This window comes from Centropristis striata, chromosome 3 (genome assembly GCF_030273125.1).
Source record: "Centropristis striata isolate RG_2023a ecotype Rhode Island chromosome 3, C.striata_1.0, whole genome shotgun sequence".
In the NCBI taxonomy this organism is placed as follows: Eukaryota; Metazoa; Chordata; class Actinopteri; order Perciformes; family Serranidae; genus Centropristis; species Centropristis striata.
In genome coordinates this window covers 27,606,475-27,629,375 of record NC_081519.1, presented here as the reverse complement: position 1 = coordinate 27,629,375, position 22,901 = coordinate 27,606,475, and the positions used below count along the sequence as shown (strand labels likewise).

General features: G+C 39.1%; 1 protein-coding gene across 3 annotated transcripts in view; it reads left to right on the top strand.

Moving 5' to 3' along the window:
- cadpsa (Ca2+-dependent activator protein for secretion a) overlaps positions 1-22,901 on the top strand; it is a 184,547-nt gene that overhangs the window by 55,529 nt on the left and 106,117 nt on the right. For all 3 annotated transcript variants that reach the window (XM_059328611.1, XM_059328610.1, XM_059328612.1), the window contains exons 4-9: positions 4,500-4,580; positions 5,520-5,756; positions 10,716-10,837; positions 14,395-14,506; positions 14,594-14,733; positions 18,226-18,292. In XM_059328611.1, the coding sequence (XP_059184594.1) occupies positions 4,500-4,580; positions 5,520-5,756; positions 10,716-10,837; positions 14,395-14,506; positions 14,594-14,733; positions 18,226-18,292 (759 nt within the window). The remainder of the gene's footprint in view (positions 1-4,499; positions 4,581-5,519; positions 5,757-10,715; positions 10,838-14,394; positions 14,507-14,593; positions 14,734-18,225; positions 18,293-22,901) is intronic.

Sequence of the window (22,901 nt, the reverse complement as noted above, 5' to 3'; positions counted from 1 at the left end):
ATATGACTGTCATTAAATTGCATTGTAGCGAAATCCGTGTCAGTTTCACAGAAATTTGAGTGATTCCGTGACTATTTCACAGATTCCTGTGAGACCAGGTTGGGTAGATGACAATCGTCTTTGTTTTTTACTATGAGCAACACCTGGAGGATGTGTGTCTGCTACATAAGCAGTCGTTTTTGCATTGGATCCTTTCCTCACTTGTCCCTGGTCTCCTTTATGTAAAGAAAGAGAAGAGGTGTTCTTAAATAACCTTCCAACCTGCCCCCATAAACCAGTAAGATTCCAGGGGAGGCCATAGATGGCTGAGAAACGTGCTTACCTGTCTGTATCAGTCCCGCCCCCACATAATCTCTCCGTGTGTGTGTGCCAAACTAAATATTAGCAACCTATGGCTACCAAAAGGAAACTAACATTGGCTTTTTTTTATTAAAACAATTTTAATTCTTACCTAAACTGTGTTTAATGGTCTGTTGCTGAACACATAGAGACAATTCAAGACCCAAACACATGCTGCTTTCAAAATAAGAGCACAGTGTTAACAGAATCCACCACAGAAGTTCCAAGAAGACTTTCAAAATAAGATGTCTTGAATAAAACATACAAGAACCTTTATTCTCTTACAAAATGTCATTAAAATATGCAATGATAGGACCAGTATATATAATGGAATACTGGAATCCTATTTGATCTGTGAGACGCGTGAGTGACGGACGAGGGCTTTATTATATCATTGAGCATGTTATTACTTGTTTGTAGTAGAGGGACAAAAGCATGCTAACTACTACAATCCAATATATTCACATCATAGACAGCATTAAGTATTCCTGTAACACATTGCCCACAAAATAGCAAAATCACATTGAGCAAACATGGTCAGCCATACAGTGGTTTCACCTTGTCTTGGTAGAGACAAAGCTCTGATAAACTCACTGCAAACTACCTACTCAGCCGTAGCAGACAGACACACTTAGACACTAGCTGGTGGACATAGTGGAGCGTTTAGCAGCTAAAGAGACTAAAACACAGCTAAAAGGGAAGCTTGACTTGTATCCACCAGGTCGACACATCATGCTCTTGCCTGCTACAACACGTGGAGACACAAACAATTGTGTGATAGTGCTATCATTAACCTGCTCCAGCTCCCTCATAATCAACAGGGGTGCAGAGGAAGTATTGATCCTGAAGCCCAGGGGGAAAGCTCCTGATGAATTACACATGGTTATCAGATTGATTCCTGCCCCCTGTACTGTATCACTGGCCTCTGTTAGCAGCAAGGCTTCTCTTGCCAACTGGACAATGGAAGAAACTGACAGAAGGTAGTGATAGTGATCTCCTGGAGGACATTCGTCATTGTGATTATGGGTAGAAGCAGAGTTGCAGGACACAGCCTTTTGAGAAAAAAAGCATACAATGACACTGTAGTGATGGTTTGTTTGCGAATGATTCATTTGAAAGAACGAATTGTTTAGGTAAATGAATAGAATCAAATCACTTCCTGAAGATTTCTTATAGTGTTTTACCAGCAGTTGGTAACCAGCGTAATACATTAACACCACCCTCTGCCCCGGAGCTCCCTCTCGCCCCCTATAACTGCCATTCCCTGTAGGGTGTGTTTCCCTTTGTGTACTGAGTGTACTAGTGAAGTGAACGGGAGCCCTGTGAGAGTCACCTCACCCCCCCTCTCCTTCTCTTATGTCTCAAAGTAGGAAGTACTGCCAACTATTGCATTTAATAATTATGATTATTTATACGCACTCATGTCTCTTCGGCAAAACACTGAATGATTCAGTAAAGAAATCTTTTGTTCATTTTTTTTAATGAACTAATACTAGTGATTCAGTACACTGAAAAGAACTGCAGTTCCCCCGGGGTTTTTTTTGCAAAAAAAAAAACCCAAGAAAAATCAAAAACACCTGAAAAAAGGTATCAGTTGTTTAGGTTGCATAGTTTGATTTAGGCTCTGCAGGTTTCTGTTGTTTTGTCTGTGATGTTGATGCAGATATTAGGCGCATTTCCATTAGGTACTTTTCCCTCTAGTGAGCGGCTACTCAGAAAGTACTCATTGGAAACACTCCTACTTAAAAAATCCAATCAAATTAAAATCAAAATCAAAATTACTTTATTTATCCCCGAGGGGAAATTCAGTTAGTCTGTTAGCTCTTCTGTAGATTATTGAAAAATGAGACAGCCTGATGGCTGTAGGAGAGAAGGATCTTTTGTATCTCTCCGTCCTGCAACAGAGAGAGAGGAGCCGTCCACTGCTGTTTTTTTGGTCCATAAAGGTTTTGTGTAGCAGATGATCTGGGTATTTCAGGATGGCCTAGAACATCTTGACAGGTCATCTCTCCACCACCTCCTCCAGTGTGTCCAACCCGGCTCCAACCACAGAACCAGCTCTTTAGACCAGTCTGTCCAACCGGCTTCATCTCTGTGTCTGAGGCTGCCTCCCCAGCAGACTGCAGCATAAAACAACACACTACCACCACAGACTGATAAAACATCTGCAGCATCTTACTACACATGTCCAGAGATCTGAGCTTCAAGAAGAAAAAGAGGCGGCTCTGCCCCTTTTTGTAGAGAGCATCTGTGTTTAGGGACCAGTCCAACTTATTATCCAGGTATTCACCTAGATACTTAGAACTTGGCACCACCTCCATGTCCACCCCACAGGTGTTCACTGGCTGAAGAGGGGGCTTGAGCCTGCGGAAATCTATGATCATTTCCTTAGTCTTTGAGGTGTTCAGGAGATAGTTCTTGTGACTCCAGTCACTGAAGGCTTTTATCAGATCCCTATATTCAGATTCCTGTCCATTCCTGATACACGTCACAATAGCAGTGTCGTCCGAGTACTTCTGGATGTGGCAGGACTCAGAGTTGCATTTGAAGTCCACTGTGTACAGTGTGAACAGGAATGGAGCCAGAACAGTGCCTTGTGGAGCCCCTGTGCTGCTCATTAATGTCCCAGAAACACAGTTCCCCAACCTGACATACTGTGGTCTTCCTGTCAGGTAATCTGTGATCCAGGAGGTGAAGGAAAGATCCACTCCCATCTCCGTCAGCTTGTTTTGGAGTATGTCGGTTGGATGGTGTTCAATGCACTTGAAAAAAAGAAAATAGAACATGATTCTTACATAAGCACCAGTTTCCTCCAGATGAGCAAGGGCACGGTGAAGCATGTAGAGGACAGCATCGTTCACTCCCATGTGTTGTTTTTATGCAAACTGCAGGGGGTCCAGTTTGTCTTTGACTTCAGCTCTCAGTAGGCGTAGAATCAGTCGCTCCAAGGTCTTCATGATGTTAGAAGTGAGGGCTACTGGTCTGTAGTCATTAACTTCAGCTGGACATTTTATTTTTGGTACCGGCACAACACAGGAAATCTTCCACAGTGCCAGCACTCGCCCCACAGTAGACTGAGGTTGAAGATCTTGTGGAGAGGTTGACACAGTTGGGCAGCACAGTCCTTGAACAGCCTTGGACACACACCATCTGGGCCAGCAGCCTTCCCAGAGCAAAGTCTTCCCAGTTCCAACCTCACTGGCTGTCTTTTCTTGTTGTTGTAACCAAAGATGGTGTTAATTCCTCTGCACATTTCATGGATGTTGCTGTGCTGTAGATTTCTATCCAATTTCTTCTTGTATTCCACCTTTGCGATTTTTTGTTATTGTGGAAACAGCGTACAGTCCTTGTAGGTATGACTGTATCTCTACATAAGTTGATGTAATCAGTAAAGCAGTCAACCTGTCTGTCAATGTCCATACTTTTCTCAATGTACATACTTTTCACACACACACACACACACACACACACACACACACACACACACACACACACACACACACACACACACACACACACACACATATATATAGCAGCTAATAATATATATATTATTAGCTGCAGCAATAATATTTTTGTAAGTGATTTTTTTAAATGTTTTCTTTCCTTCTAACTCACTGTGAGCTTCTGTGGTTGTTTGGTCATTTCATTTATATTTTCATTAACATACTATAAACTATAAATACCACATTTCACCTCCCAGCCTACAGTGTTCCTTCAGTTGAGTTCAACCCAAATCAAAAATACATACATTTGATTTTACCTGTGATGGTATTTATCAATCTTGATTAGTTGTAGTGTCTGTTGTAGTGTTAGATATCACTGTACAGCAAATATCTCAAATACTCAGCAATTACATTTCCAGCAAAAAGCATCTTACGTGACATATCCTTGCATGTTTTTTCTGCAGCTTCCTCTTATTCTGAGTCTCCTCTTTTGTGTTTTCTTTTTTCTCATTCTTTTCTCATTTATCAAGGACATGTAAATATATATAAATAACTTTACCTAATTCCTGGTATTCAGTGTCAGTTGTAAGTCTAGTTATGAGTTTAGTTATACTCTAGTTATACTAGCCATTATTGTTACTGTACTAATTACTGTATTTAAGAATATATATTTGTTGTGTGTTGACTTGTGTGTGTCTGCCTGTGAATCCCCAGCTGGACAACCCTGATGAGCAGGCAGCCCAGATCAGAAGAGAGCTGGATGGACGACTGCAAATGGCTGACCAGATAGCTCGGGTAAGGGAGAAGGGTGGCTTTATGGATGGATGGATAAACAAATATATGGATGAACTTAGTTAACTTTGAATTTATGAAAACATACTGATTATTGAATATCAATCACCTAACCATAATCTATATTTAAGTTTAAGATCTGCACTATTAAGATATTTTTTACCTTAATAACTGATTTATTTTAAAGTACTGTATATTCATTAGTGGTGTCAACAATAATCGATTCGGCGATGCATTGCAATGCGGAGCATGCACGATTCAGCATCGATGCGGCAAAGTGCCATTATCGATTATGTTTATTTTCTGGCCTCCAGTGGAAAGTTGTGGGGGCAATTGCTCTGTCGCTAGTTTGGAGTTTAACACGGTTTTAAACTCCAACTCCAGTTTAAAACTGTGTTAAACTCCAAACTAGTGACAGAGCAGTTGCCCCCACAACTTTCCACTGGTGATTTATGTTTTCTTTTTTCAGGTTTGAAAATGCCATATCCATTACCCTGTACCATTTTTTTTTAAATTTAATTTTATTTAATGACATTTATGTCAAAGATACAGGAGAGTGATGATACACACATAGCAGCCAATAAAATCTGTTGTTATTAGGCCTATCTGACTGCTTGTATTGCCTCATGACTGACAAAAAATCCCTTGTGTGCAGTATAATTGTGATGCATCGCAATGCATCGTAGAATCAAATTGAATCGAATCGTTACCTGGTGAATAGTAATCGAATCGAATTGTGAGGGCAGTGCCAATGCATACCCCTAATATTCATGTATAAACTATAAACTCAAGTCAAAGTTTACACATCACAAACATCAATGCAGATTTTTTCTTTATGTTGCAACATGGTTTACAACTGGTGCTGCTTTCTTTTGAAGGTTATTTTGGACTTTCAGTCGATCGTGCTCATTAAGTAACTGTCTGCCTTCCTGTATTGGTCAGCATGGTGGAAGGTTTCCCAGGTTTGCATCCAGAGAGATGGAGGCCATGTTCATTGAGGAGCTGCGATCCTCTGTGAATCTGCTGATGGCCAACCTGGAGAGCATGCCAGTGTCCAAGGGGGGAGAGTTCAAGCTGCAGAAGCTGAAACGAGGTCACAACGCTTCCATCATGGACATGGGCCAGGAGGACGAGAACACACTGTCCAAATCTGACGTGGTGCTGTCCTTCACCCTGGAGGTTAGGAGAACAGAAACATTTTTAATATTTAAAATGAGATTTTTCAAGCTGGTTGATTTATTTTAATAGCACATATTAAACACTGTACATCTGTGTGGTGGAGCGAGAGAGAGTTGACATTATCAGTCATTATGTAGACTTTCTAGGTGGGTCGGGGGGACTGTAGTCTGTTCAAAGTAAAACATTGTTGATTTCCAACCGGCTCTGTGACATTGCAGCACAGGCATGGCAGCACCTCCCTCCATACCACCACTGCCTGCAGCTCCACTAAGAAGGGAGGTGGTCTACTGCCTGTGCTGTGTCCTAAAACAACATGATATAGGTCATTATTATGGAAGTTGATTGGGGCCCGGTAGGAGAAAAATAAATGAGAGGAGGGGAAAAAAATAATTATGCACTTTGAGAAAAAAGACGAAATGTTGACAATAATGTCAACTTTTTGAGGTCAGTAAAGTAGACTGCAAGCTACAATCTGATTTTCCTCAATATATCTAATATATGTCTAACAAAGTAGTTGTAGTAACCTACTACCAAGAACACCTCCTTTATGTGTCGGGGGATTTTAGTTCTACTTCACCCATGCATATTGTGCTCATTTTATGACATTGATGAAAATCAGGTAGTAGCTAGCAGTCTGAAAAACAATTTTCCTCTGATGACTTATTGACACAGGAACAACCAATCTGCGAATATCTGTACAACTTTACCAAACACAAAACGTTGACTTTTTTGCATAATGAACTGCATATGAACTGCATAATGAAAAAAATAAATTCCTCCTCTCATTTGTTTTTCTCCTACCTGGCCATAATCTTTCCCTGCACATTTTTGTGCTTTTCCTTATCACTTGTATTTAACAAAAATGATCTGTGGTATTCATCAGAACATGAGTCATAACACATTTCTACTGGGGCTGTCACAGTTTGTGTATTTATGCCAAACTGTCACAGAACGGGTGTTAGAAGCTGTTACAAATGAAACATTGGAGCTAGAAGACCTGTCTGCAGGTACCGGCTCAGCCACAACACACAGAGAAAGATGAGAAAGATGTGTCGCGTTGGGTTATGAACGGACACACATCCACCATACTAACGAATATTCAAAGGCATCACTCAGATGTGCCAATCACTGAGACTTCTGTGTGCCATCACAGCTATCATTTCTGCTATTTTCATTTTGGCACCTACAGTTAGGTAACACAAAGTACCTAAAGCAAGGCTGGTCCAGGGAAGCAGACAGATTTAGACATAAATATGTTTCTGTTACCTATAGTAAATTTGCAAATAATATTTTTTTCTGATTTTGAAATCAGCCCAACTACTGTCATATTACCTCACTGTGTTTTCCCCCATCAACTGTGGGCGGTTTCTCTGGAATTGCTAATGAGGAAATGTCTCCCAAGATTTCTACTGACTGACAGGCTTTTGAGCCTCCCCTTAATTAGTTGACAGGGCATTTGTATGTTGATAAGGAGATGGGGGCAGAGTAAATTATCTTCTTGCCATTCACATAATAAGTGACCTGTATGATACCTGTTTATCACTCACAAGCATCCATGAAGCATAGCAGCACCATGCTTATTTTTCTGCCTCTCTGTTGATGGTTTCTAGCATCTCAGAGAAAAGAGGCACTCCGCCAATTTGCCAAAAGTATATAAATATAATGTGGGTGAGGTGGGAGAAATTCTGTCTTTAGTACAATGGATATTTTTTTTAGCCTGGCAGCATCTGCCCACAAGTTTTGTTTGTGTCATTAGGGTCTGGCAAGGCTCACTAGACATTTACTCAAGACAGGCTTCAGCTTCTGTAGGCCTGGACAATCCTCATTCATTTACTATCATTAACCCTTTGTACACAGCACTGGACTGAACAGAAGCTTACTAATGCCAAAAGTTATGAGGGAGCAGAAAAGCTTTTATCAATCTGCAAGATCTGGAAGTGAGCAGGGTGAGATTTACAAATGCAAATTACCACTTTGTATTGTCTTTGTGTGGTGAGTTTAAAATGTAGTATACTTAGTATGCAGCTATTCAGCAGCTTTTTATAACAGATTCTTAAGTGCAGTTACAAGCTCACTTCCAAAACATTGATTACAGTCAACACACTTCCTAACTTGCTCTCTACAAATGTTCTGTGATTGTATAATGCTGCACCATCTGCTTTCTTTGTTTCTGGTTTACAGACTAGAAAATCATTGTAGCCTTTGTGAATATTTTACTACTGAATATTTTCTCCCAAAAAGAAAGTCTCTCAACCTGCAGTAAATGGCCCAGAATCCCTTTACTTTTACAACACCACAGTTTGAAGAGTTTGTCACAAGTTCAGGAGTTTCAAGATGGCCTGTTAATTCAAATAATATGTTTTATTGCTAAAAGGTGACACATTTCTGTTCATGTCCAGTTGATCAAAAGTGTTTGTATTAAACCCACAAAGACACAGAAAAATAGCCATATAATATGTAAAATGCAACATTTGAGCCCCCAACATTCTTTGTTTGTAGGATGTGCAGTTTTACTTGTTCATTGGAGGAAATCAAGAGTGTCAATAGAAGACACCTGTTATCACACGATTGATCATCGGTTATCATTCCCACAAGTATGGGCAAGAAGGGGCCTCTTCTTATCAACCAGTCAAAGGCCAGCTGATGAAAAGTAAACACTTACATTTAGTTGAAAGTTGTAATTATTGTTTGCTGCAGATAAACAGTACACAATTACACCCCTGTGAAAGTAATGCATGTTTTACCAAATGCAGAAGTGTTCAAGATTATGCACAGTTAGACATGCTGTAAACCTTGCAATGCCATCCAAAATGTACAGCAAACTAGAAGACCTACACCTGAACTGATATTCTGCGCTCAAGACACTGTTGCATTGGACGGGTCCCTGGACATATCTCTATCCCAGGAGAGATTACCGGCTCAGTGGAGGCGCAAACAGCCCAGCTGAGAGTCATCACACTCAGATGTGATGTATAGGGACGATGTGGCCTGCTAGCTCCAAGCTAATTGGGATGTTTTCATGCAGCCCAGTCTCTGATATCACCATAACGGGCGGTGCTTTGTAATCTGCAGTCTCATGTCATCCAGCTTGCAGGTGAGAGAGTGGGCATCGGTGAAAACAATGGTCGAAAAAACAATGAGTGAATGTGCCAAAACTTTCGGCTGTGGCTCAGTTGTTAGGCCCCCAACCGAAGGGTTGGTGGTTCGATCCCTGACCGTCGCAGCCTACATGTCGAAGCTTCCTTGAGCAAGATACTGAACCCCAAATTGCTCCAGATGCGTTCATCGGTGTGTGAATGAATTCCCAATGGTGGCAGGCGGCACCGTTTAGGGTAGCCTCTGCCACCAGTATGAATGTGTGTGTGAAAGGGTGAATGAGCGCAGTCTGTAGTGTAAAGCGCTTTGAGTGGTCATAAAGCGACTAGAAAAGCGCTATATAAGTGCAGGTCCATTTACCATTTACCATTCTTTCAGGAAAATTGAAAATCACAGAACCGGCAAGAAATCTAAGTCTAGTGATGGACCCAGGCCTGAATTTTAAAAGTCAAATGAAGACAATTACAAAGTCAGCCTACTATCAACTTAAGAACATATGAAGAATTAGAGGACTTATGTCCCAGCAGGACCTGGAAGAACTTGTGCTTGCCTTTGATGGAGTTATGTTATGAATGTCCCTGACTTTGACCGTGTTGAAGTGGAAATAACTTTGCTTACAAGTTACCATATAACATACGACATGACTTTTTTCACATTTGTTCTGACAGCAAACCTCTTAAGGAATTTTGTTTTGTGAGAGTTCAAATATTTGAATTATATTATTATAATATATTTATGTATTTATTACTGGTAAATACTTGAGACTTGATCTCAGGTTAAGTCTCCAGTCTTTCCCCACCAACTCACCCCTTGAAGGCTTATTTAATCTTTTAATACAGCCAGTTACATAATACGGGTCCATATATTCTGATTTCACAATTAAAGGCTGCAAATCAATCAGTGTGATGCAGATGCAGTCACTGACAGCAACAGCATTGCTTGTCTGATCAGCTATATTTACATAAAATGGAAGAGAGACACTGTTGGCTTTGCTTTCTGTTTGAACTTGTAAAATTCCCACGCTATGTATGGTTAAAATATGTGCTTTTAAGGTTTTATATATGCCTTATTATATCTGTTATATCCATAAAAAAGGAAGATGGAAAAAATCATCCTTTATTATTTGGAATGAGTGTGGTCAGAGGGAGACAGAGGGATTTGTCCGTAACAGCTGTTTTGTCGTTTTCTTTGTGTGTTATCATAATCATATTATAATGTAGTGGGGTGGCTGAATAAGAAGGTTAACTCGAAGATGTGTGTTCATGACCAGTGATAACGAGTAGAGATGCTCTACACTGCAAAAAAAGAAAAGTTGGGTGAACTCAAAATTTCAAGGCAACAAACTTTTAAGTTGGACAATTAAACTAAATATTTTAAGTTTTGTTTTTGAGTTTGCTCAACTCTGAATTCAGATTTTTGAACTTATAATTTTACATTGTAATAACATTTAATCCTTACTTCTGCAATGTGCTGAATTGGCACGATTGTAGCGACCACAATTTTGAGTTAGCATTGATACGCTAATGGCTACTCTTGTATGTAACAAGCAGCGCCGCTAGCATCAGTTAGCCGCTAGCTTTCGCTAATGACCGAATTTCACCGCTTTCTCGCATTTCACAACAAAGAAATAAGAGTTAGCAGAACTATTGTCCCTTGTTGTGAACCCCAACTTAAAGATATAAGTAACAACAACTCACCAACTTGTTTTTGAGCAGAGAACTGGCTTCCTTTGTTGTGCTAACTTACATTATTGCCCTAAATGTCAAAAATTTATATTTCCAAGTTTTACCACCTTAAATCACTGTTTTAGGCAAAAAAATACAAGTTGGCTTTTTTTGCAGTGTATGCATGTGTGTGTTGCAGGTGGTGATCATGGAGGTCCAGGGTCTGAAGTCCTTGGCTCCAAACAGGATTGTCTACTGCACCATGGAGGTGGAGGGAGGACATAAACTGCAGACAGACCAGGCTGAGGCCTCCAAACCCACGTATGTACATCACACACTGATACACACACTGCAACGCAAACCTCCATCATCTTGATCATTTTTTTTTCACAAAAAAAGAATACATTCACACAAGCACTTTTTACAATTGTAAGTCTGTTTCACCCCATATGTAGCGAAAATCATCTTTCCAGAGCATTTCAGTTCAACACCCTGTTGCATGTAGTTCTAGTGATAATGTCAAACACTGCCATCTGCTGGTCAAATAACTGTATCTAACCTGAAGACTCGTGTCTACATGATAAAATATGAACGCTCTAGTGATCTGTGCACTACTGCACTACTTTGCATTAGGGCTGGGCGATATATCGATATGAAAGATATATCGATATATTTTTAAATGTGATATGGGATTAGACCATATCGCATATATTGATATAGTTCAAATTCTTACTAGGGTTTGTCATATTTAGTTCTTTTGTAATGTTTGTTATTCTTTTCCCATATATATATATATATATATTTCAGAAAAAGAGTGCCTATTTTATATTACAGGCTATTTTTCATTTAAAATATTTTTTTATTTAAATGTGCACTTTGTGGAGCTTTAATTTAAATAAAAAAAAGGTACTCCTGTTGTTATACAGTATTTATTTTCCCTTAAATAAACTGAAATAAACTACTTTGACATGTCATATTTGGCTTTGACTGAACATTTGCTCTCACCTTGCGATAAAAATATTGGGATAGATATCGTATGTCGATATTCAGCCTAAATAGATAAGATGTGACTTTTGGTCCATATCGCCCAGCCCTACTTTGCATTATCATTTAGGTTTGGATTCAGGAGAGTTCAAGTGTTTAGGTTACACAATAGGAAGACAATGCTTAAGTAAGTATATGGATGGAAATGTTAAATACTGCTAGTAAGTATGTATGTAAGTATGTTCTCTCAGCAGTGTTTAGACCAACATTTAATTTCAGGATTTATTGAGGTAACAAATTATTCTGTCGCTTTGTCATTTACATCCCTTTTTCTATAATTAAAGACGAATATATGTGATATTACAGACACTTTTATCACAGGTCGTGTCACATCTCCATGGTAGCTAGTCATTTATTTTCTGGTCACTTACACTGTATTCAGTCATATTTGTTACTGTTTAATAGATCAAGCTGTTTCTGTTGTACAGTAGGAGTAAGTGATGAAAATGGCCAACATGGGAGACCAGATCCTGGCTGGAAACTGTGCCTAGCTTTGTGTTGTGGCAGACATAAGGAATGGGTAATTGTAACACAAATGGACATTCCGAAAACACATTTTAGCTTTGTGGGAATTGGGGTTCTTGCAGAAACCCCTCATTTGAAACACTGAACTGTGGTGAAATTCAGCCAGATATACACTGGGGACAATGTCTTTGCGGACCTTCCAAAAAGCTTGAGACAGCCTGATCTGCAATTAAGAAGTTTTAAATTGCATTATTAAGAGAAATATTCGGACAACCACAACTATATTATGAAATATATATTTGCATCTGTGGGTTTATACTGAACACAAAGAAACTGGTCTATGATTGTGGGCATTCTGTATAATATAATTATAGTATTAACTTTATGCAACTATGTTGTCACTGGTGTCCCTGAACCTCTTGAAACTAATTTAGAAACGTGAGTTTTTAAGAGGTTAAACAGGTGAAACAGGCCCTGTGGTTCGGTACCTTTCACAACTGAACCGATACTGATTCCGGTACTGGACTCCAGAACCGTTACCCAACTGTACCAATGACATGCAGTGAGGTTGATGGCTGGTGACTCCATCAGAATCAGATGTACAAATATATGAACCCAACAGAGTAGGTTATTTACCATGTGATCGGCAGCAGTTATCAGGTTATGTTTGATATCTCATATCAGCATTTTTACACATTCAAACCGTAGCTCACGTGATGCACATTTCATTAAAAACGTATTATGGTCTTACCCTTACTTATCACCGATCCTTCTGGACAAAAATGTCTGTTGCACCATCCAATTGGAACCAATTTCAGCATATTGTTTTTTTCCCAAACATTTGTCTAACGTGCTGTGAAAAACAATTACCATCTCAACCAGATGCTCTCAGGTACCGAAATTAGGCTATGATTGATTTAATAGATTTTTTTTTTTCGATACCCAACCTTACTGACACTGCAATATGCTGTTTTTAAGAGTTAAAAGAGTTTTAAGTGTTAGAGAAACACTGCACTACATCTTTTTTCTGCTGCTGGATACAAACCAGACAAATCCCTGGGGTTTAGCGACAGCAACCTGTCCCAGAGAAAGTATCTGTCTCTTCACTTGTTCACTCTAAAGGTATGAGCAGTTTGTAGGGCAATTCTGTCCCATTTCAGGCTCTTTGAACAGATCCTAAATGAAAATATATACATTTTATATATAGATATTTTTGAAAATTATGAATACATTTGATTTGTTTTGGGTCACACAAACACACAAACACAGGGAACAGGAGTTGTTGCTCATTAATGTTGCTGTACTTCCAGACTATATATATCTAAGATTGGACGTAATCATCCTGACACCACCCATTGGTTTGTGAACTTCAGTTTTGAAGCCCTGAAGTTCATTATTTTGGCTGTCGCCATCTTGGTTTAAGGTTGTTGCCATGTTTTTTTTGCAGCCGAGAGCCAGAGAGATGCTACATCATCAGCTAACGCTTGTGCTAGCTAGTTGGTTAGCAAGGAACAATTGTTCTTCTTGTCTTTTAGTTCAACTGAACATTATGTTCCAATTTACTTTGACCCTTTGTTGTTCTACTTCATCAAGGTTTTAACACAAAACACACAGTGCACTTGAATGAACTCTTAAAACAAGATGAATTATCTAACACTTCTTAATCTAAAGGGTTTCTTTTTATCTTGGTAAGAAAAAAATAATTGTCAGTGCACTCTGCTCGGGCCAGTTCATCACTGCTTGCAGCTTTCATTTATATTGTTTTAAGAGTTAATTTCTTATTTTAAGCGTACAACATGCTTATTTCTAGATTTAATAATCTTAATTTAAGAAATCTTGTCAAGTGAAATTATCTGTCCATGCAGGAAAGATCATTTTCCTCAGATTTAGTGTTTTTATCTTGTTTTTTGACACCCATTTTTTGCAGTGCATGCCTTCGTCTACACTGAGGTTTAACTCAGCTAATACTACTTTTCTAGCAGTAATGGTTTGATCTTATGGTATAGTGTTACTTTAATGAAATTATATACTTTTTGAATCTTTGCTGGAATCAATATAAAAAAGGTAAGTGTCCAAAATGATGCCCGCAGGTAGGTCAGACAATAGATCTTGTTCACAGCAGATACACTGAAAAAGTTGAAATTATAAGCATTAATGATGCCAGGACTTCTTCTAAGCAAAACGAAGCCATCATTAATGTTATTAAATGCACTTGTGCTTTTCCCCCTATGACCTGCAAAAATCACATAGACCATTATGATGTTGACAGTGTGAACACCAGAAGCTAATGGCCAGGACAGCAGCCCCAGAGACACCAGCTCTAACATTGGGCTTTCTTTTGTATTTCTCTGGTGTGTTTGTATGTGTAGTTGGGGTACCCAGGGTGACTTCACCACCACTCAGCCATTACCTGCTGTGAAGGTGAAGCTGTTTACTGAGAGCACAGGAGTGCTGGCTCTGGAAGATAAGGAGCTGGGGAAGGTAGGAGGGGACACTGTGGCTACATTTTGGTAATTTCATGGTGCAGTATAGCTTCCATATACGTGATCATTATGTGACTGTTCCCAGGTGGTGCTCCACCCGACTCCCAACAGTCCCAAGCAGTCTGAGCTCCACAAGATGACTGTGTCTAAAGGCTGTCCAGACAACGATCTTAGGATCAAACTGGCCATCCGCATGGACAAACCACAGAACATGAAGCATTGTGGGTAAGTGGCTCTGAAATGAAATGCTTATCTCCTTCGGCACACAAACACAAGCAGCACTGACACCTACTTTTAAGTGCTTTTAACAGGGGTGAAAGTGTTTTCACTACATTATCACTGCATCTTGAATCATCGGTGCACACACATAATAGTTGTTTTACCCTGAAGATGATGTTTTACTTCCCTCTTGTGGTTATCGTTTGTTACTGCTGATTTATAGGGCATCTGTAAAGTGTTAGAGCGGTGGATCCACAGCAGACTAATATAGTCTGACTTTGATTCATGCTCCTGCCTACAATTAACATTTTGTGGAAAATAGTGAAAGTTAAATATAATAATATACAGCAAAATATTACTATTGTAAATCTCATTCTTATACATGCTCAAATTATGAGATTTTCGAGGCAACAGGTCTTTTTTATGCTAGATTTTTTTTATTGCCAGATCTTTGACTTATGATAGCAGGAAAAGCACACTTGTATTGAGTATTTAAAAGCATTAATGATAGCTGTATTGTACAGATGGGCGATCCTGCTGTGGCGTGTTAGCTCACTGAACTAGCTTACTGTAACACTTAATGTAAAAGAGCCATTGTTTTATCGTGTACAGCATGTCTGTGGAACACTTTCCAAATCAATCTGCACTTTTCAATTGTGCGATTCACAATGATAGAAAACTAAAACAAGAAGTGTTTTCACCGTGATAGATTACCTAGCTGTCAACACAACAGAAGTCATTTGTTGGAAAAAGTAATAAAATGCATTAATTCACTACACTTGCACCAGGTGAGGATAGGAAACATTATTCAATTGTATGGGACATTGAGGTGTCTCTGTTCTCTTCCAGTCACAGAGTGATTCACTGCCCATCCCAAGATAGTGTCGCATCACTTTTCTTTCTAATACACACTACGCTCATTCACCCATTCACACACACATTCATACTAGTGGCCGAGGCTACCAGGGCACACTGGTGCCACCTGCCACCAATTATTTCATTCACACACACTGATGAACACAGCATCAGGAGCCATTTGGGGTTCAGTATCTTGCTCAAGGATACTTTGACATGTAGGCTGCCATGGTCAGGGATTGACCCACCAACCTTCCGATCAGCAGCCGGCCACTCTACCAACTGAGCTACAGCTGCCCCTTATCCTCTTATCGGCCCTTATAATCGACAGCTGATAAGGGAGCTGCTGTTGAGAACTTGTGGCCGAATGCAGAACAGGGTTGACTAGCACTGTTGTATTTCTGTATGTGTATTTATCCTATACTGTCTTACAAAACTGAATTACACTGTGAAATAAAACATTACATGACTGAAGCCATTGCTGCTGTGTTTTCCTAAACATGCAGGCGGCCTCATTCAGCTGTCCAAGACAAGATCCCAATATTCATACATCAACAGGGTTGTTATGACACTGTATGATCTCTCTGCTTACAGGGACTCTAGCCGCCATTTATTTTTTATCCTGTTATCTCAAACTCAACTGGGATGCTTTCCTGTAGTTTGAGCATTTCACAAAGTCTAATGTTACCTAGCCTGAGATGCAAAGACATAATTGAACAAGACACAACCGTAATTTGCGTTGGAAAGCAGTGGCCATCCACCATATGAGTGAGCTTAATGACTTTGAGCCTGTGCAGTAGCAGTCTTGACTGGAAAATAAATGCTATAACAAGTCATGAGGCAGTGTTTTCTACACACTGGTGCACACACACTTCCTGCTTTAAAACATTGTTTCCTCTGTCTGTATGCCTCCCACCCTTCTCTCCATATGCTTTCTTTCGAGTGCCCAGAGGAGGCTGCTAGGCTGCCCGTTAAGACGCCTGCACTGCCTCGCTGTACCATGTTACTGGCCCCGCCCTGCACGCCACACAGGCAGAGTCCTCATGTGTCACCTCATGGATGCTGGTTTATTTAGGACGACAGGCAGAAGCAGCTCTGGGAGGGACCGGGGGGAAAGGCACACTCAGGCAAACTCAGGCAGGCTTACTAGGGAGACCTACAGCTAAGCTAGGAGCAGGAGAGTCAAATCAAACTGGGGTCCTCACCCTCAGATGTTCTTTTACAACAAAAGCCCTTTCCCTGTCCTTCTCCTTCAGCATCATGTTTGTATGTCAAACCTCAGAGAAAAAACAACACAACAAGCCTTAGTACTTACAGAATACACACTTGAATCTGGAGAAGGAAAATAATAGATATAGTATGTTGGCATGATGTTTTATTTCTGAATGAAATACTGAAAGAATCATTCGGGTACATAAATACTGTATGGGACAGATGTAGTATGTAGTGGAAATACCTTTCAGGGGAGACTGAATGGAAACATGATTAGCAGTGTGGGATTTTGAACCTAATTAGCCGTTATGATTTAAGTGATGGAGGCCTTTAATGTGTGTTTCAGCCTCTGTGGCACAACTTGTTTTACAGAACATTGAATGGTTCACACAGATATGTGATTATATATTGTGTGCTTGTTTTATGTCATAAATTCAGCTCCACTTTGTGATTTCACACAGACACTATTAAACTACATTTTAGGCTTAATTTCACCTGTTCTCGCTGAATGATTGCTTCTACCTGTTTCGTCCTCATATCAATATTAATATTTTCTAACCTCTAAAAAATGTCTCAGGTGCAAATACTCCCTGAATTTATTCGTAATCGTCCCTATAGTACTGTGAATAATTGTCATAATGCCACTGATAAGTTGGGAAGCAACGGCCACTGCCTTTGCTCATTTTTAAATTTCCTTAAATTAAACTTCTAGATCAGTAATGACATTAACTGCAGTGTTTGCCATCACACTTCTGTGTGTTCAGTAACACATCCAAACACGTATATGTATACACACATTTGCTGCAGCCCTCAATTTGGTAGGTTATATTTTTATGATTTTGTCTGTACTTTACAGTCTACTTGACTCCTATTCTTGTTTTTAATATGTTGTGATTAATTAATTTGCGTTCCTTTCTGTCAGAAACAGCCCAAAGTCCTCTCTAACATTTTCCTTGTCTTACACAGGTAATACTGATTAAATTAATTTTAGATGTCCCAGTTCCAGGTCTCTGTTACTGTGGTTGCTGCTTAGCTGATGCTTCCCAGGCAGCTTTAAACTAATTACAACAGTGGCATTGTTAGTGTTATTAGTGACAGTAATGTGTCTTTCCTGCTATGATTAATATCTACCCCAAGACTCATCTGTCAACTTAGAGCGTTAATCTCATTGCCCTGGTCTTTTTTTAGTGTTTTTTTTTCTAAGATTTACAACAAAAGGTATGTCTGGTGGCAGACTTGCAGTAATGATATTTTACCAGGAGAGGTCAGTGATGCACTACTGCATAGTGCTCTCTGCTGGTATGGCCTGGCACATCAGGCTTCTATGTTATCAGCCATGGCAGCACAGAAAGAAGCAAACACATTTAATTCAGTTTACAACAGCTGCATGAAGGGCACACAGAAATCTTTGTTTGTTTTTAAACTCCACAGATACCTTTGGGCCTTCGGCAAAAACGTGTGGAAAAGGTGGAAGAAAAGATTCTTTGTGCTGGTCCAGGTAAGCACAGATCCTACAGTTATGCTTTCGCTGGATCTTTTGGTTCCTACAATATTGAAGTTAAGCAGCGTACTGTCAAACACAACCAACCACAATAAATAATATACTGTAGACAGTTGGTCAGGTGTTTTAATGGGCAGTGACATCACTGAAGCATTAGGGTTTCTACTTTGCCAGTCATGACAGGAAATGTATTTGTAAAGAAGGTGCAGTCATTGATAGCTGCAGCCTTCGTGCTTTCAACCTGACAGTCTGGATTCACTGTGTCACCTCTGATGCAGACAGAGAAGCTGCACCTTTACAAGCCTTATTCTGACATTTCATTCATTAATTCATTCTTCACCACTTATGCAAACTCGGGTTGCTGTAATTAAAAAAAATAAATTAAGTTTTTTGAAATTCAGCATGTGTCTAATCCAATTGGAGCATACTTAATATGAGTCACAACCTGCAATAATACTCATCTGCCTTTGTAAGATGTACACTTGGTCGGCTATTAATCAATTAGTCAAGTGAAGGAAAAATCATTTTTGATGATCAATTAATTGTCATTTTTCAAGTAAAAAACCCATGACATTTCATTGTTTTTCAGTGATGTCTAATTGAATATATTTATTCAAAATATAGTATTATTTATTTACGGTCTGCTGGTTTGAAAAAAAAAAACAACAGTTTTTTTAATACATAAAGTTTGTAGTGTAGGCAATTGTACTATTCATTGTGTATGCCTTCAAAGACCCCAAATTATTTACTATTTATTTATTATTATTATTATTATTATTTTAAGATCATAAGATTTAATAACGCACATTCCATTAAAACTATTGTTAAAAATGTGTGCCTTGGCAGCATCTAAGGCAACAAAAACAGTTTAGATGTTATAATTGTTGTAGATGATGGAGGGACACATTTTCAGATAACCTTTATTTTCAAAAAAAATCTACAGATACCATTAAGGAATTAATTATTAATATAATCAATATATTAACATATTCCATGGCAAGACTAAGGTATATTCTTAACAAGGCAGATTGACATCTTTCTAATATTTTGTTATATTTTGTCTTTGAAGCTATAACGTTGTTTCGCAGTTTACCCAGTGTTACCAGGTAAACACAGTCCAAGCATCCAACCCTGTGAATCATTGCTTTTATTTATAGAAACAAATCCATGACTTTATTTATTTCAGTTTCTGTATCTTGATCTATAAAAACTTGAGAAGCTATCTGTGATAGACTAGTAAAGGTGATACATTCTTATTCATAGTGCCAAGACTGATCAGCTTTGAAGAAGCTCCAGATAAATATATAAACAACAAGATGAAATTTGGACTGAAGTGAATGCACAGCGAACAACAAAATGTGATCACGTCCCACAGTGAACCCTGCAGAGATCTCAGCTCTGCTTTGTGGCTATAATATTTTCATTGGCCACATGTTGTGTGTGCAGCAGGAAAGAGAGATGCAGCCAAGCTGTCTTTCCTCGGCTGTCAGAGGAATGATGGAGAGGCCAAGCAGGCTTTTGTCAGGAGATGGGGTGGTGGGGGTGTGGGGGGGGGCGGTAGCGGCCATTTCCTGGTGGCTCTGTATTGGGAGGTGGGCAGCAGGCGGGGGGTGGAGGTGGAGGGGGGCGGCCTGTCTCTTGTGTGTTGCAGAGGATATGTCTCAGAGCTACAAGTTGACAGGGGATTGACAAAGTCGAGTGAACACTAGCTGGCCTAACACTCGCAGCTAGAAAAGCCTGAGCGCCGCCAACTTGAAGCCTCTCACTTGCTCCCAGCTAAATATATAGCAAGTGACAAATACTGGTCAATAAACTGCGCACTCGTGTGTGTGTGTGTGTGTGTGTGTGTGTGTTTGTCTTCGTGTCTGTCTGTGTATGTGCGTGGATGTTTGTCTTGAGGAGCAGAGACACTATCTGGTTATTGCTGTGTGTGTGTGTGTGTGTGTGTGTGTGTGTGTTTTGTTGTTGTTGTTTTTTTCAGAGATGCTGCATTGGGGAAATAACTGCAGTATATATATATTTGATCTTTCATCATTGTCTGTTTTGCTCATGCAAAGTCTTGTAAGTTAGTAATGACTGTTGGCATTTTGTTACCCATTTCTGCCTTTACCACCACACAGATTTTGATTGATGTGGATTTGTTCAGATGCATTACACTTCTAGTGTTAATTATGAAGAGAATACACATATGTTGTACACAGACTCTCTTTTAAACTGCACAAGTACCAGCACTGCAGTACTTATCAAGAAGCTGTGTCCAAAGCAGAGAAAAACAGACATTTAACAGTTAGGATTACCTGATTAAAAGCACAAAGCTTTAAACCTGCTAACATAATACAAATGCAAATGAGCCAGTGATCCTACTAATCCTACATTGATACCACAGGAAGGGGGCATTGAAACTACAGTATGATGCATTGATTTGTCTTCATGTGAAAATTAAACACCTTTAAAGTAAGGTATCACATTTTTTTCTGAGAATATATTCTCATAATTATTTTACTTTATAAAATTTCATTTGTTGCCTTGATAAGTGCATTTGCACTTCTTCTTCCATGTCTGAGAAGGGCTTCTCTGCAGTCAAATGCCTCTTTATATCTATTGATTTTGGAAGAGATATCTAAATGACTGTATACTCAGAGAAAGTTAGGGATAGTTACTGTGCAGTGTTACAATATCTCTATAAAGTATTATAGACTTTGACTCATGTTGAATGTATTAATCATCTCAGTAATTATTAAAATGTTAGAAAATAAATGAATGAAGCTTTTTGTCACTTTGGTATTCTTGCCAAGAATTATATGAGCGAATGAATACCAATCTCATCTGTCCTGTAGTTTTGAAACCACCATCAGAAGCCAGCTATCCTTTTCTATCCTCACAAAGGTTGTTAGATCTAGCCTGGCTCTGTCCCAGAACCTATAAACTCACTAACAAATTACATTTATTCTCATACACCTTGTTTTTGTATGAAATAAACACAAATCTTACTCTGTGCAAGGCATTAAACATTTCATATGTATAGCTTAGCATTAACTATGTGATGTGAACATTTTTTTTATTTTTATTACTATATTTCTATAGCACCTTTCAAAACCAGGGTTACAAGGTGCTTTACAAAGTACATTTTCATGGAGGCAATACAACAGTTAAAACAAAAATAACAGAACATCATCAAAAACAGTGAACAAGCAAAATAATAGGATACAAAATTAAAATATGTGTAAGAACGTTAGAAATCATTGCACAAATGCCAGTCTGTACAAGTGGTTTTTAAAAGTTTTTTAAAATGATGTAACTTCACATTAGTGTCATGCTGCTATGCTATGTCAGGCTCATGGTAGATTCTTATATGTTAGGCTAGGAAGCCCACAACCAATAGGTTGCATAAGAACATGTGACCTGAACTTCCCTGGGTGAGTGAGACCTTTCCTATCTGGGTGTGTGTGTGGTTGACTCATGGCCATGCCGCTGCTCTATAGCCGGGAGAGACCAGAGAGACCTCTGAACACCTCTCAGGTGCAGTTCAGTTGATCCTGTCAGTCAGCCTGCTCTTCTTTTTGGAAGTCCAGGTTAACCCTCTGAAATCTTGGGCTGTTACGTGCGTTAGAAAAATTGGTTAAAATGTTTTTACCATGTTGGCATCAGTTTTTTCAGCGTTACCTCACCTATATGTCCTGATAATTAAATTTCAACTTTGTCTTACTTGATCAAAATTTTGAACAAACACAAAACAAACCAAAATAAACAAAGGAAACCATAAAATCTGATCTTGAAAATTATTTTTCACACACATAATTGCACATGTTGCAAATATGAATACAGTTTGCAAATATAACATATAGCAGGTAAAATGAGGATAATCCCTACTTCTATATTTTTATACTAAATATATTTGACATTATAGATTATGGTTTTACTTGGCCAAATATCATCAAAAAAAAATCTGACATGAAGTTTCAAGCCAGAACTTTAGAGGGAAGCTGATGGCAAGACTCCATGTTGCTTCATTTTTACGTCTTCACATCATGAAGAAGTAATGTGCCGGTGATTTCGTGGACTCTAGAGGGTTAAAAGGTGTATATACAGTTTGTGGTGGTGTATGAGGCAACCAATTTCTCAACTTTGGTCTCCAAAGTCTTGCATTTTGTACAGCAAAGCTGCAATAAAGGGCACTTGCTTTATGCAAGAATAATGACTCAATGAGTCTTCTCGCCTCTGTTAATGTCTCTTCTCATTCCTCCTCCTCTCCTCATTCATTCCTTTTTCTTTCTCTCCTCCACATCTTCTACTTCCCACTCATTTAGAGTGCAAAATTCTTGTAACATCACAAGACTACGCAAGAACTGAGGCATGACAATATCATAAAAAAACCCCAACTGATCCGACTTCAAGTAATGCATTTGTGTCTGCATCACCAGTGGTTGGGACCAAACACTGGGACAAGCCACTGGTAGCTGAGAGGGAGGTGGGGCTGGATGGTGTGGGTGGGGGTTAGGTGTGTGTTGATTCATTCAAGATTCAAGATTCAATACTTTAATTGCCATACAACAGAAGTTGTTAGGGATTTGCTGCAGTGTGCTCTACAATGCAGCAGACAAGACAA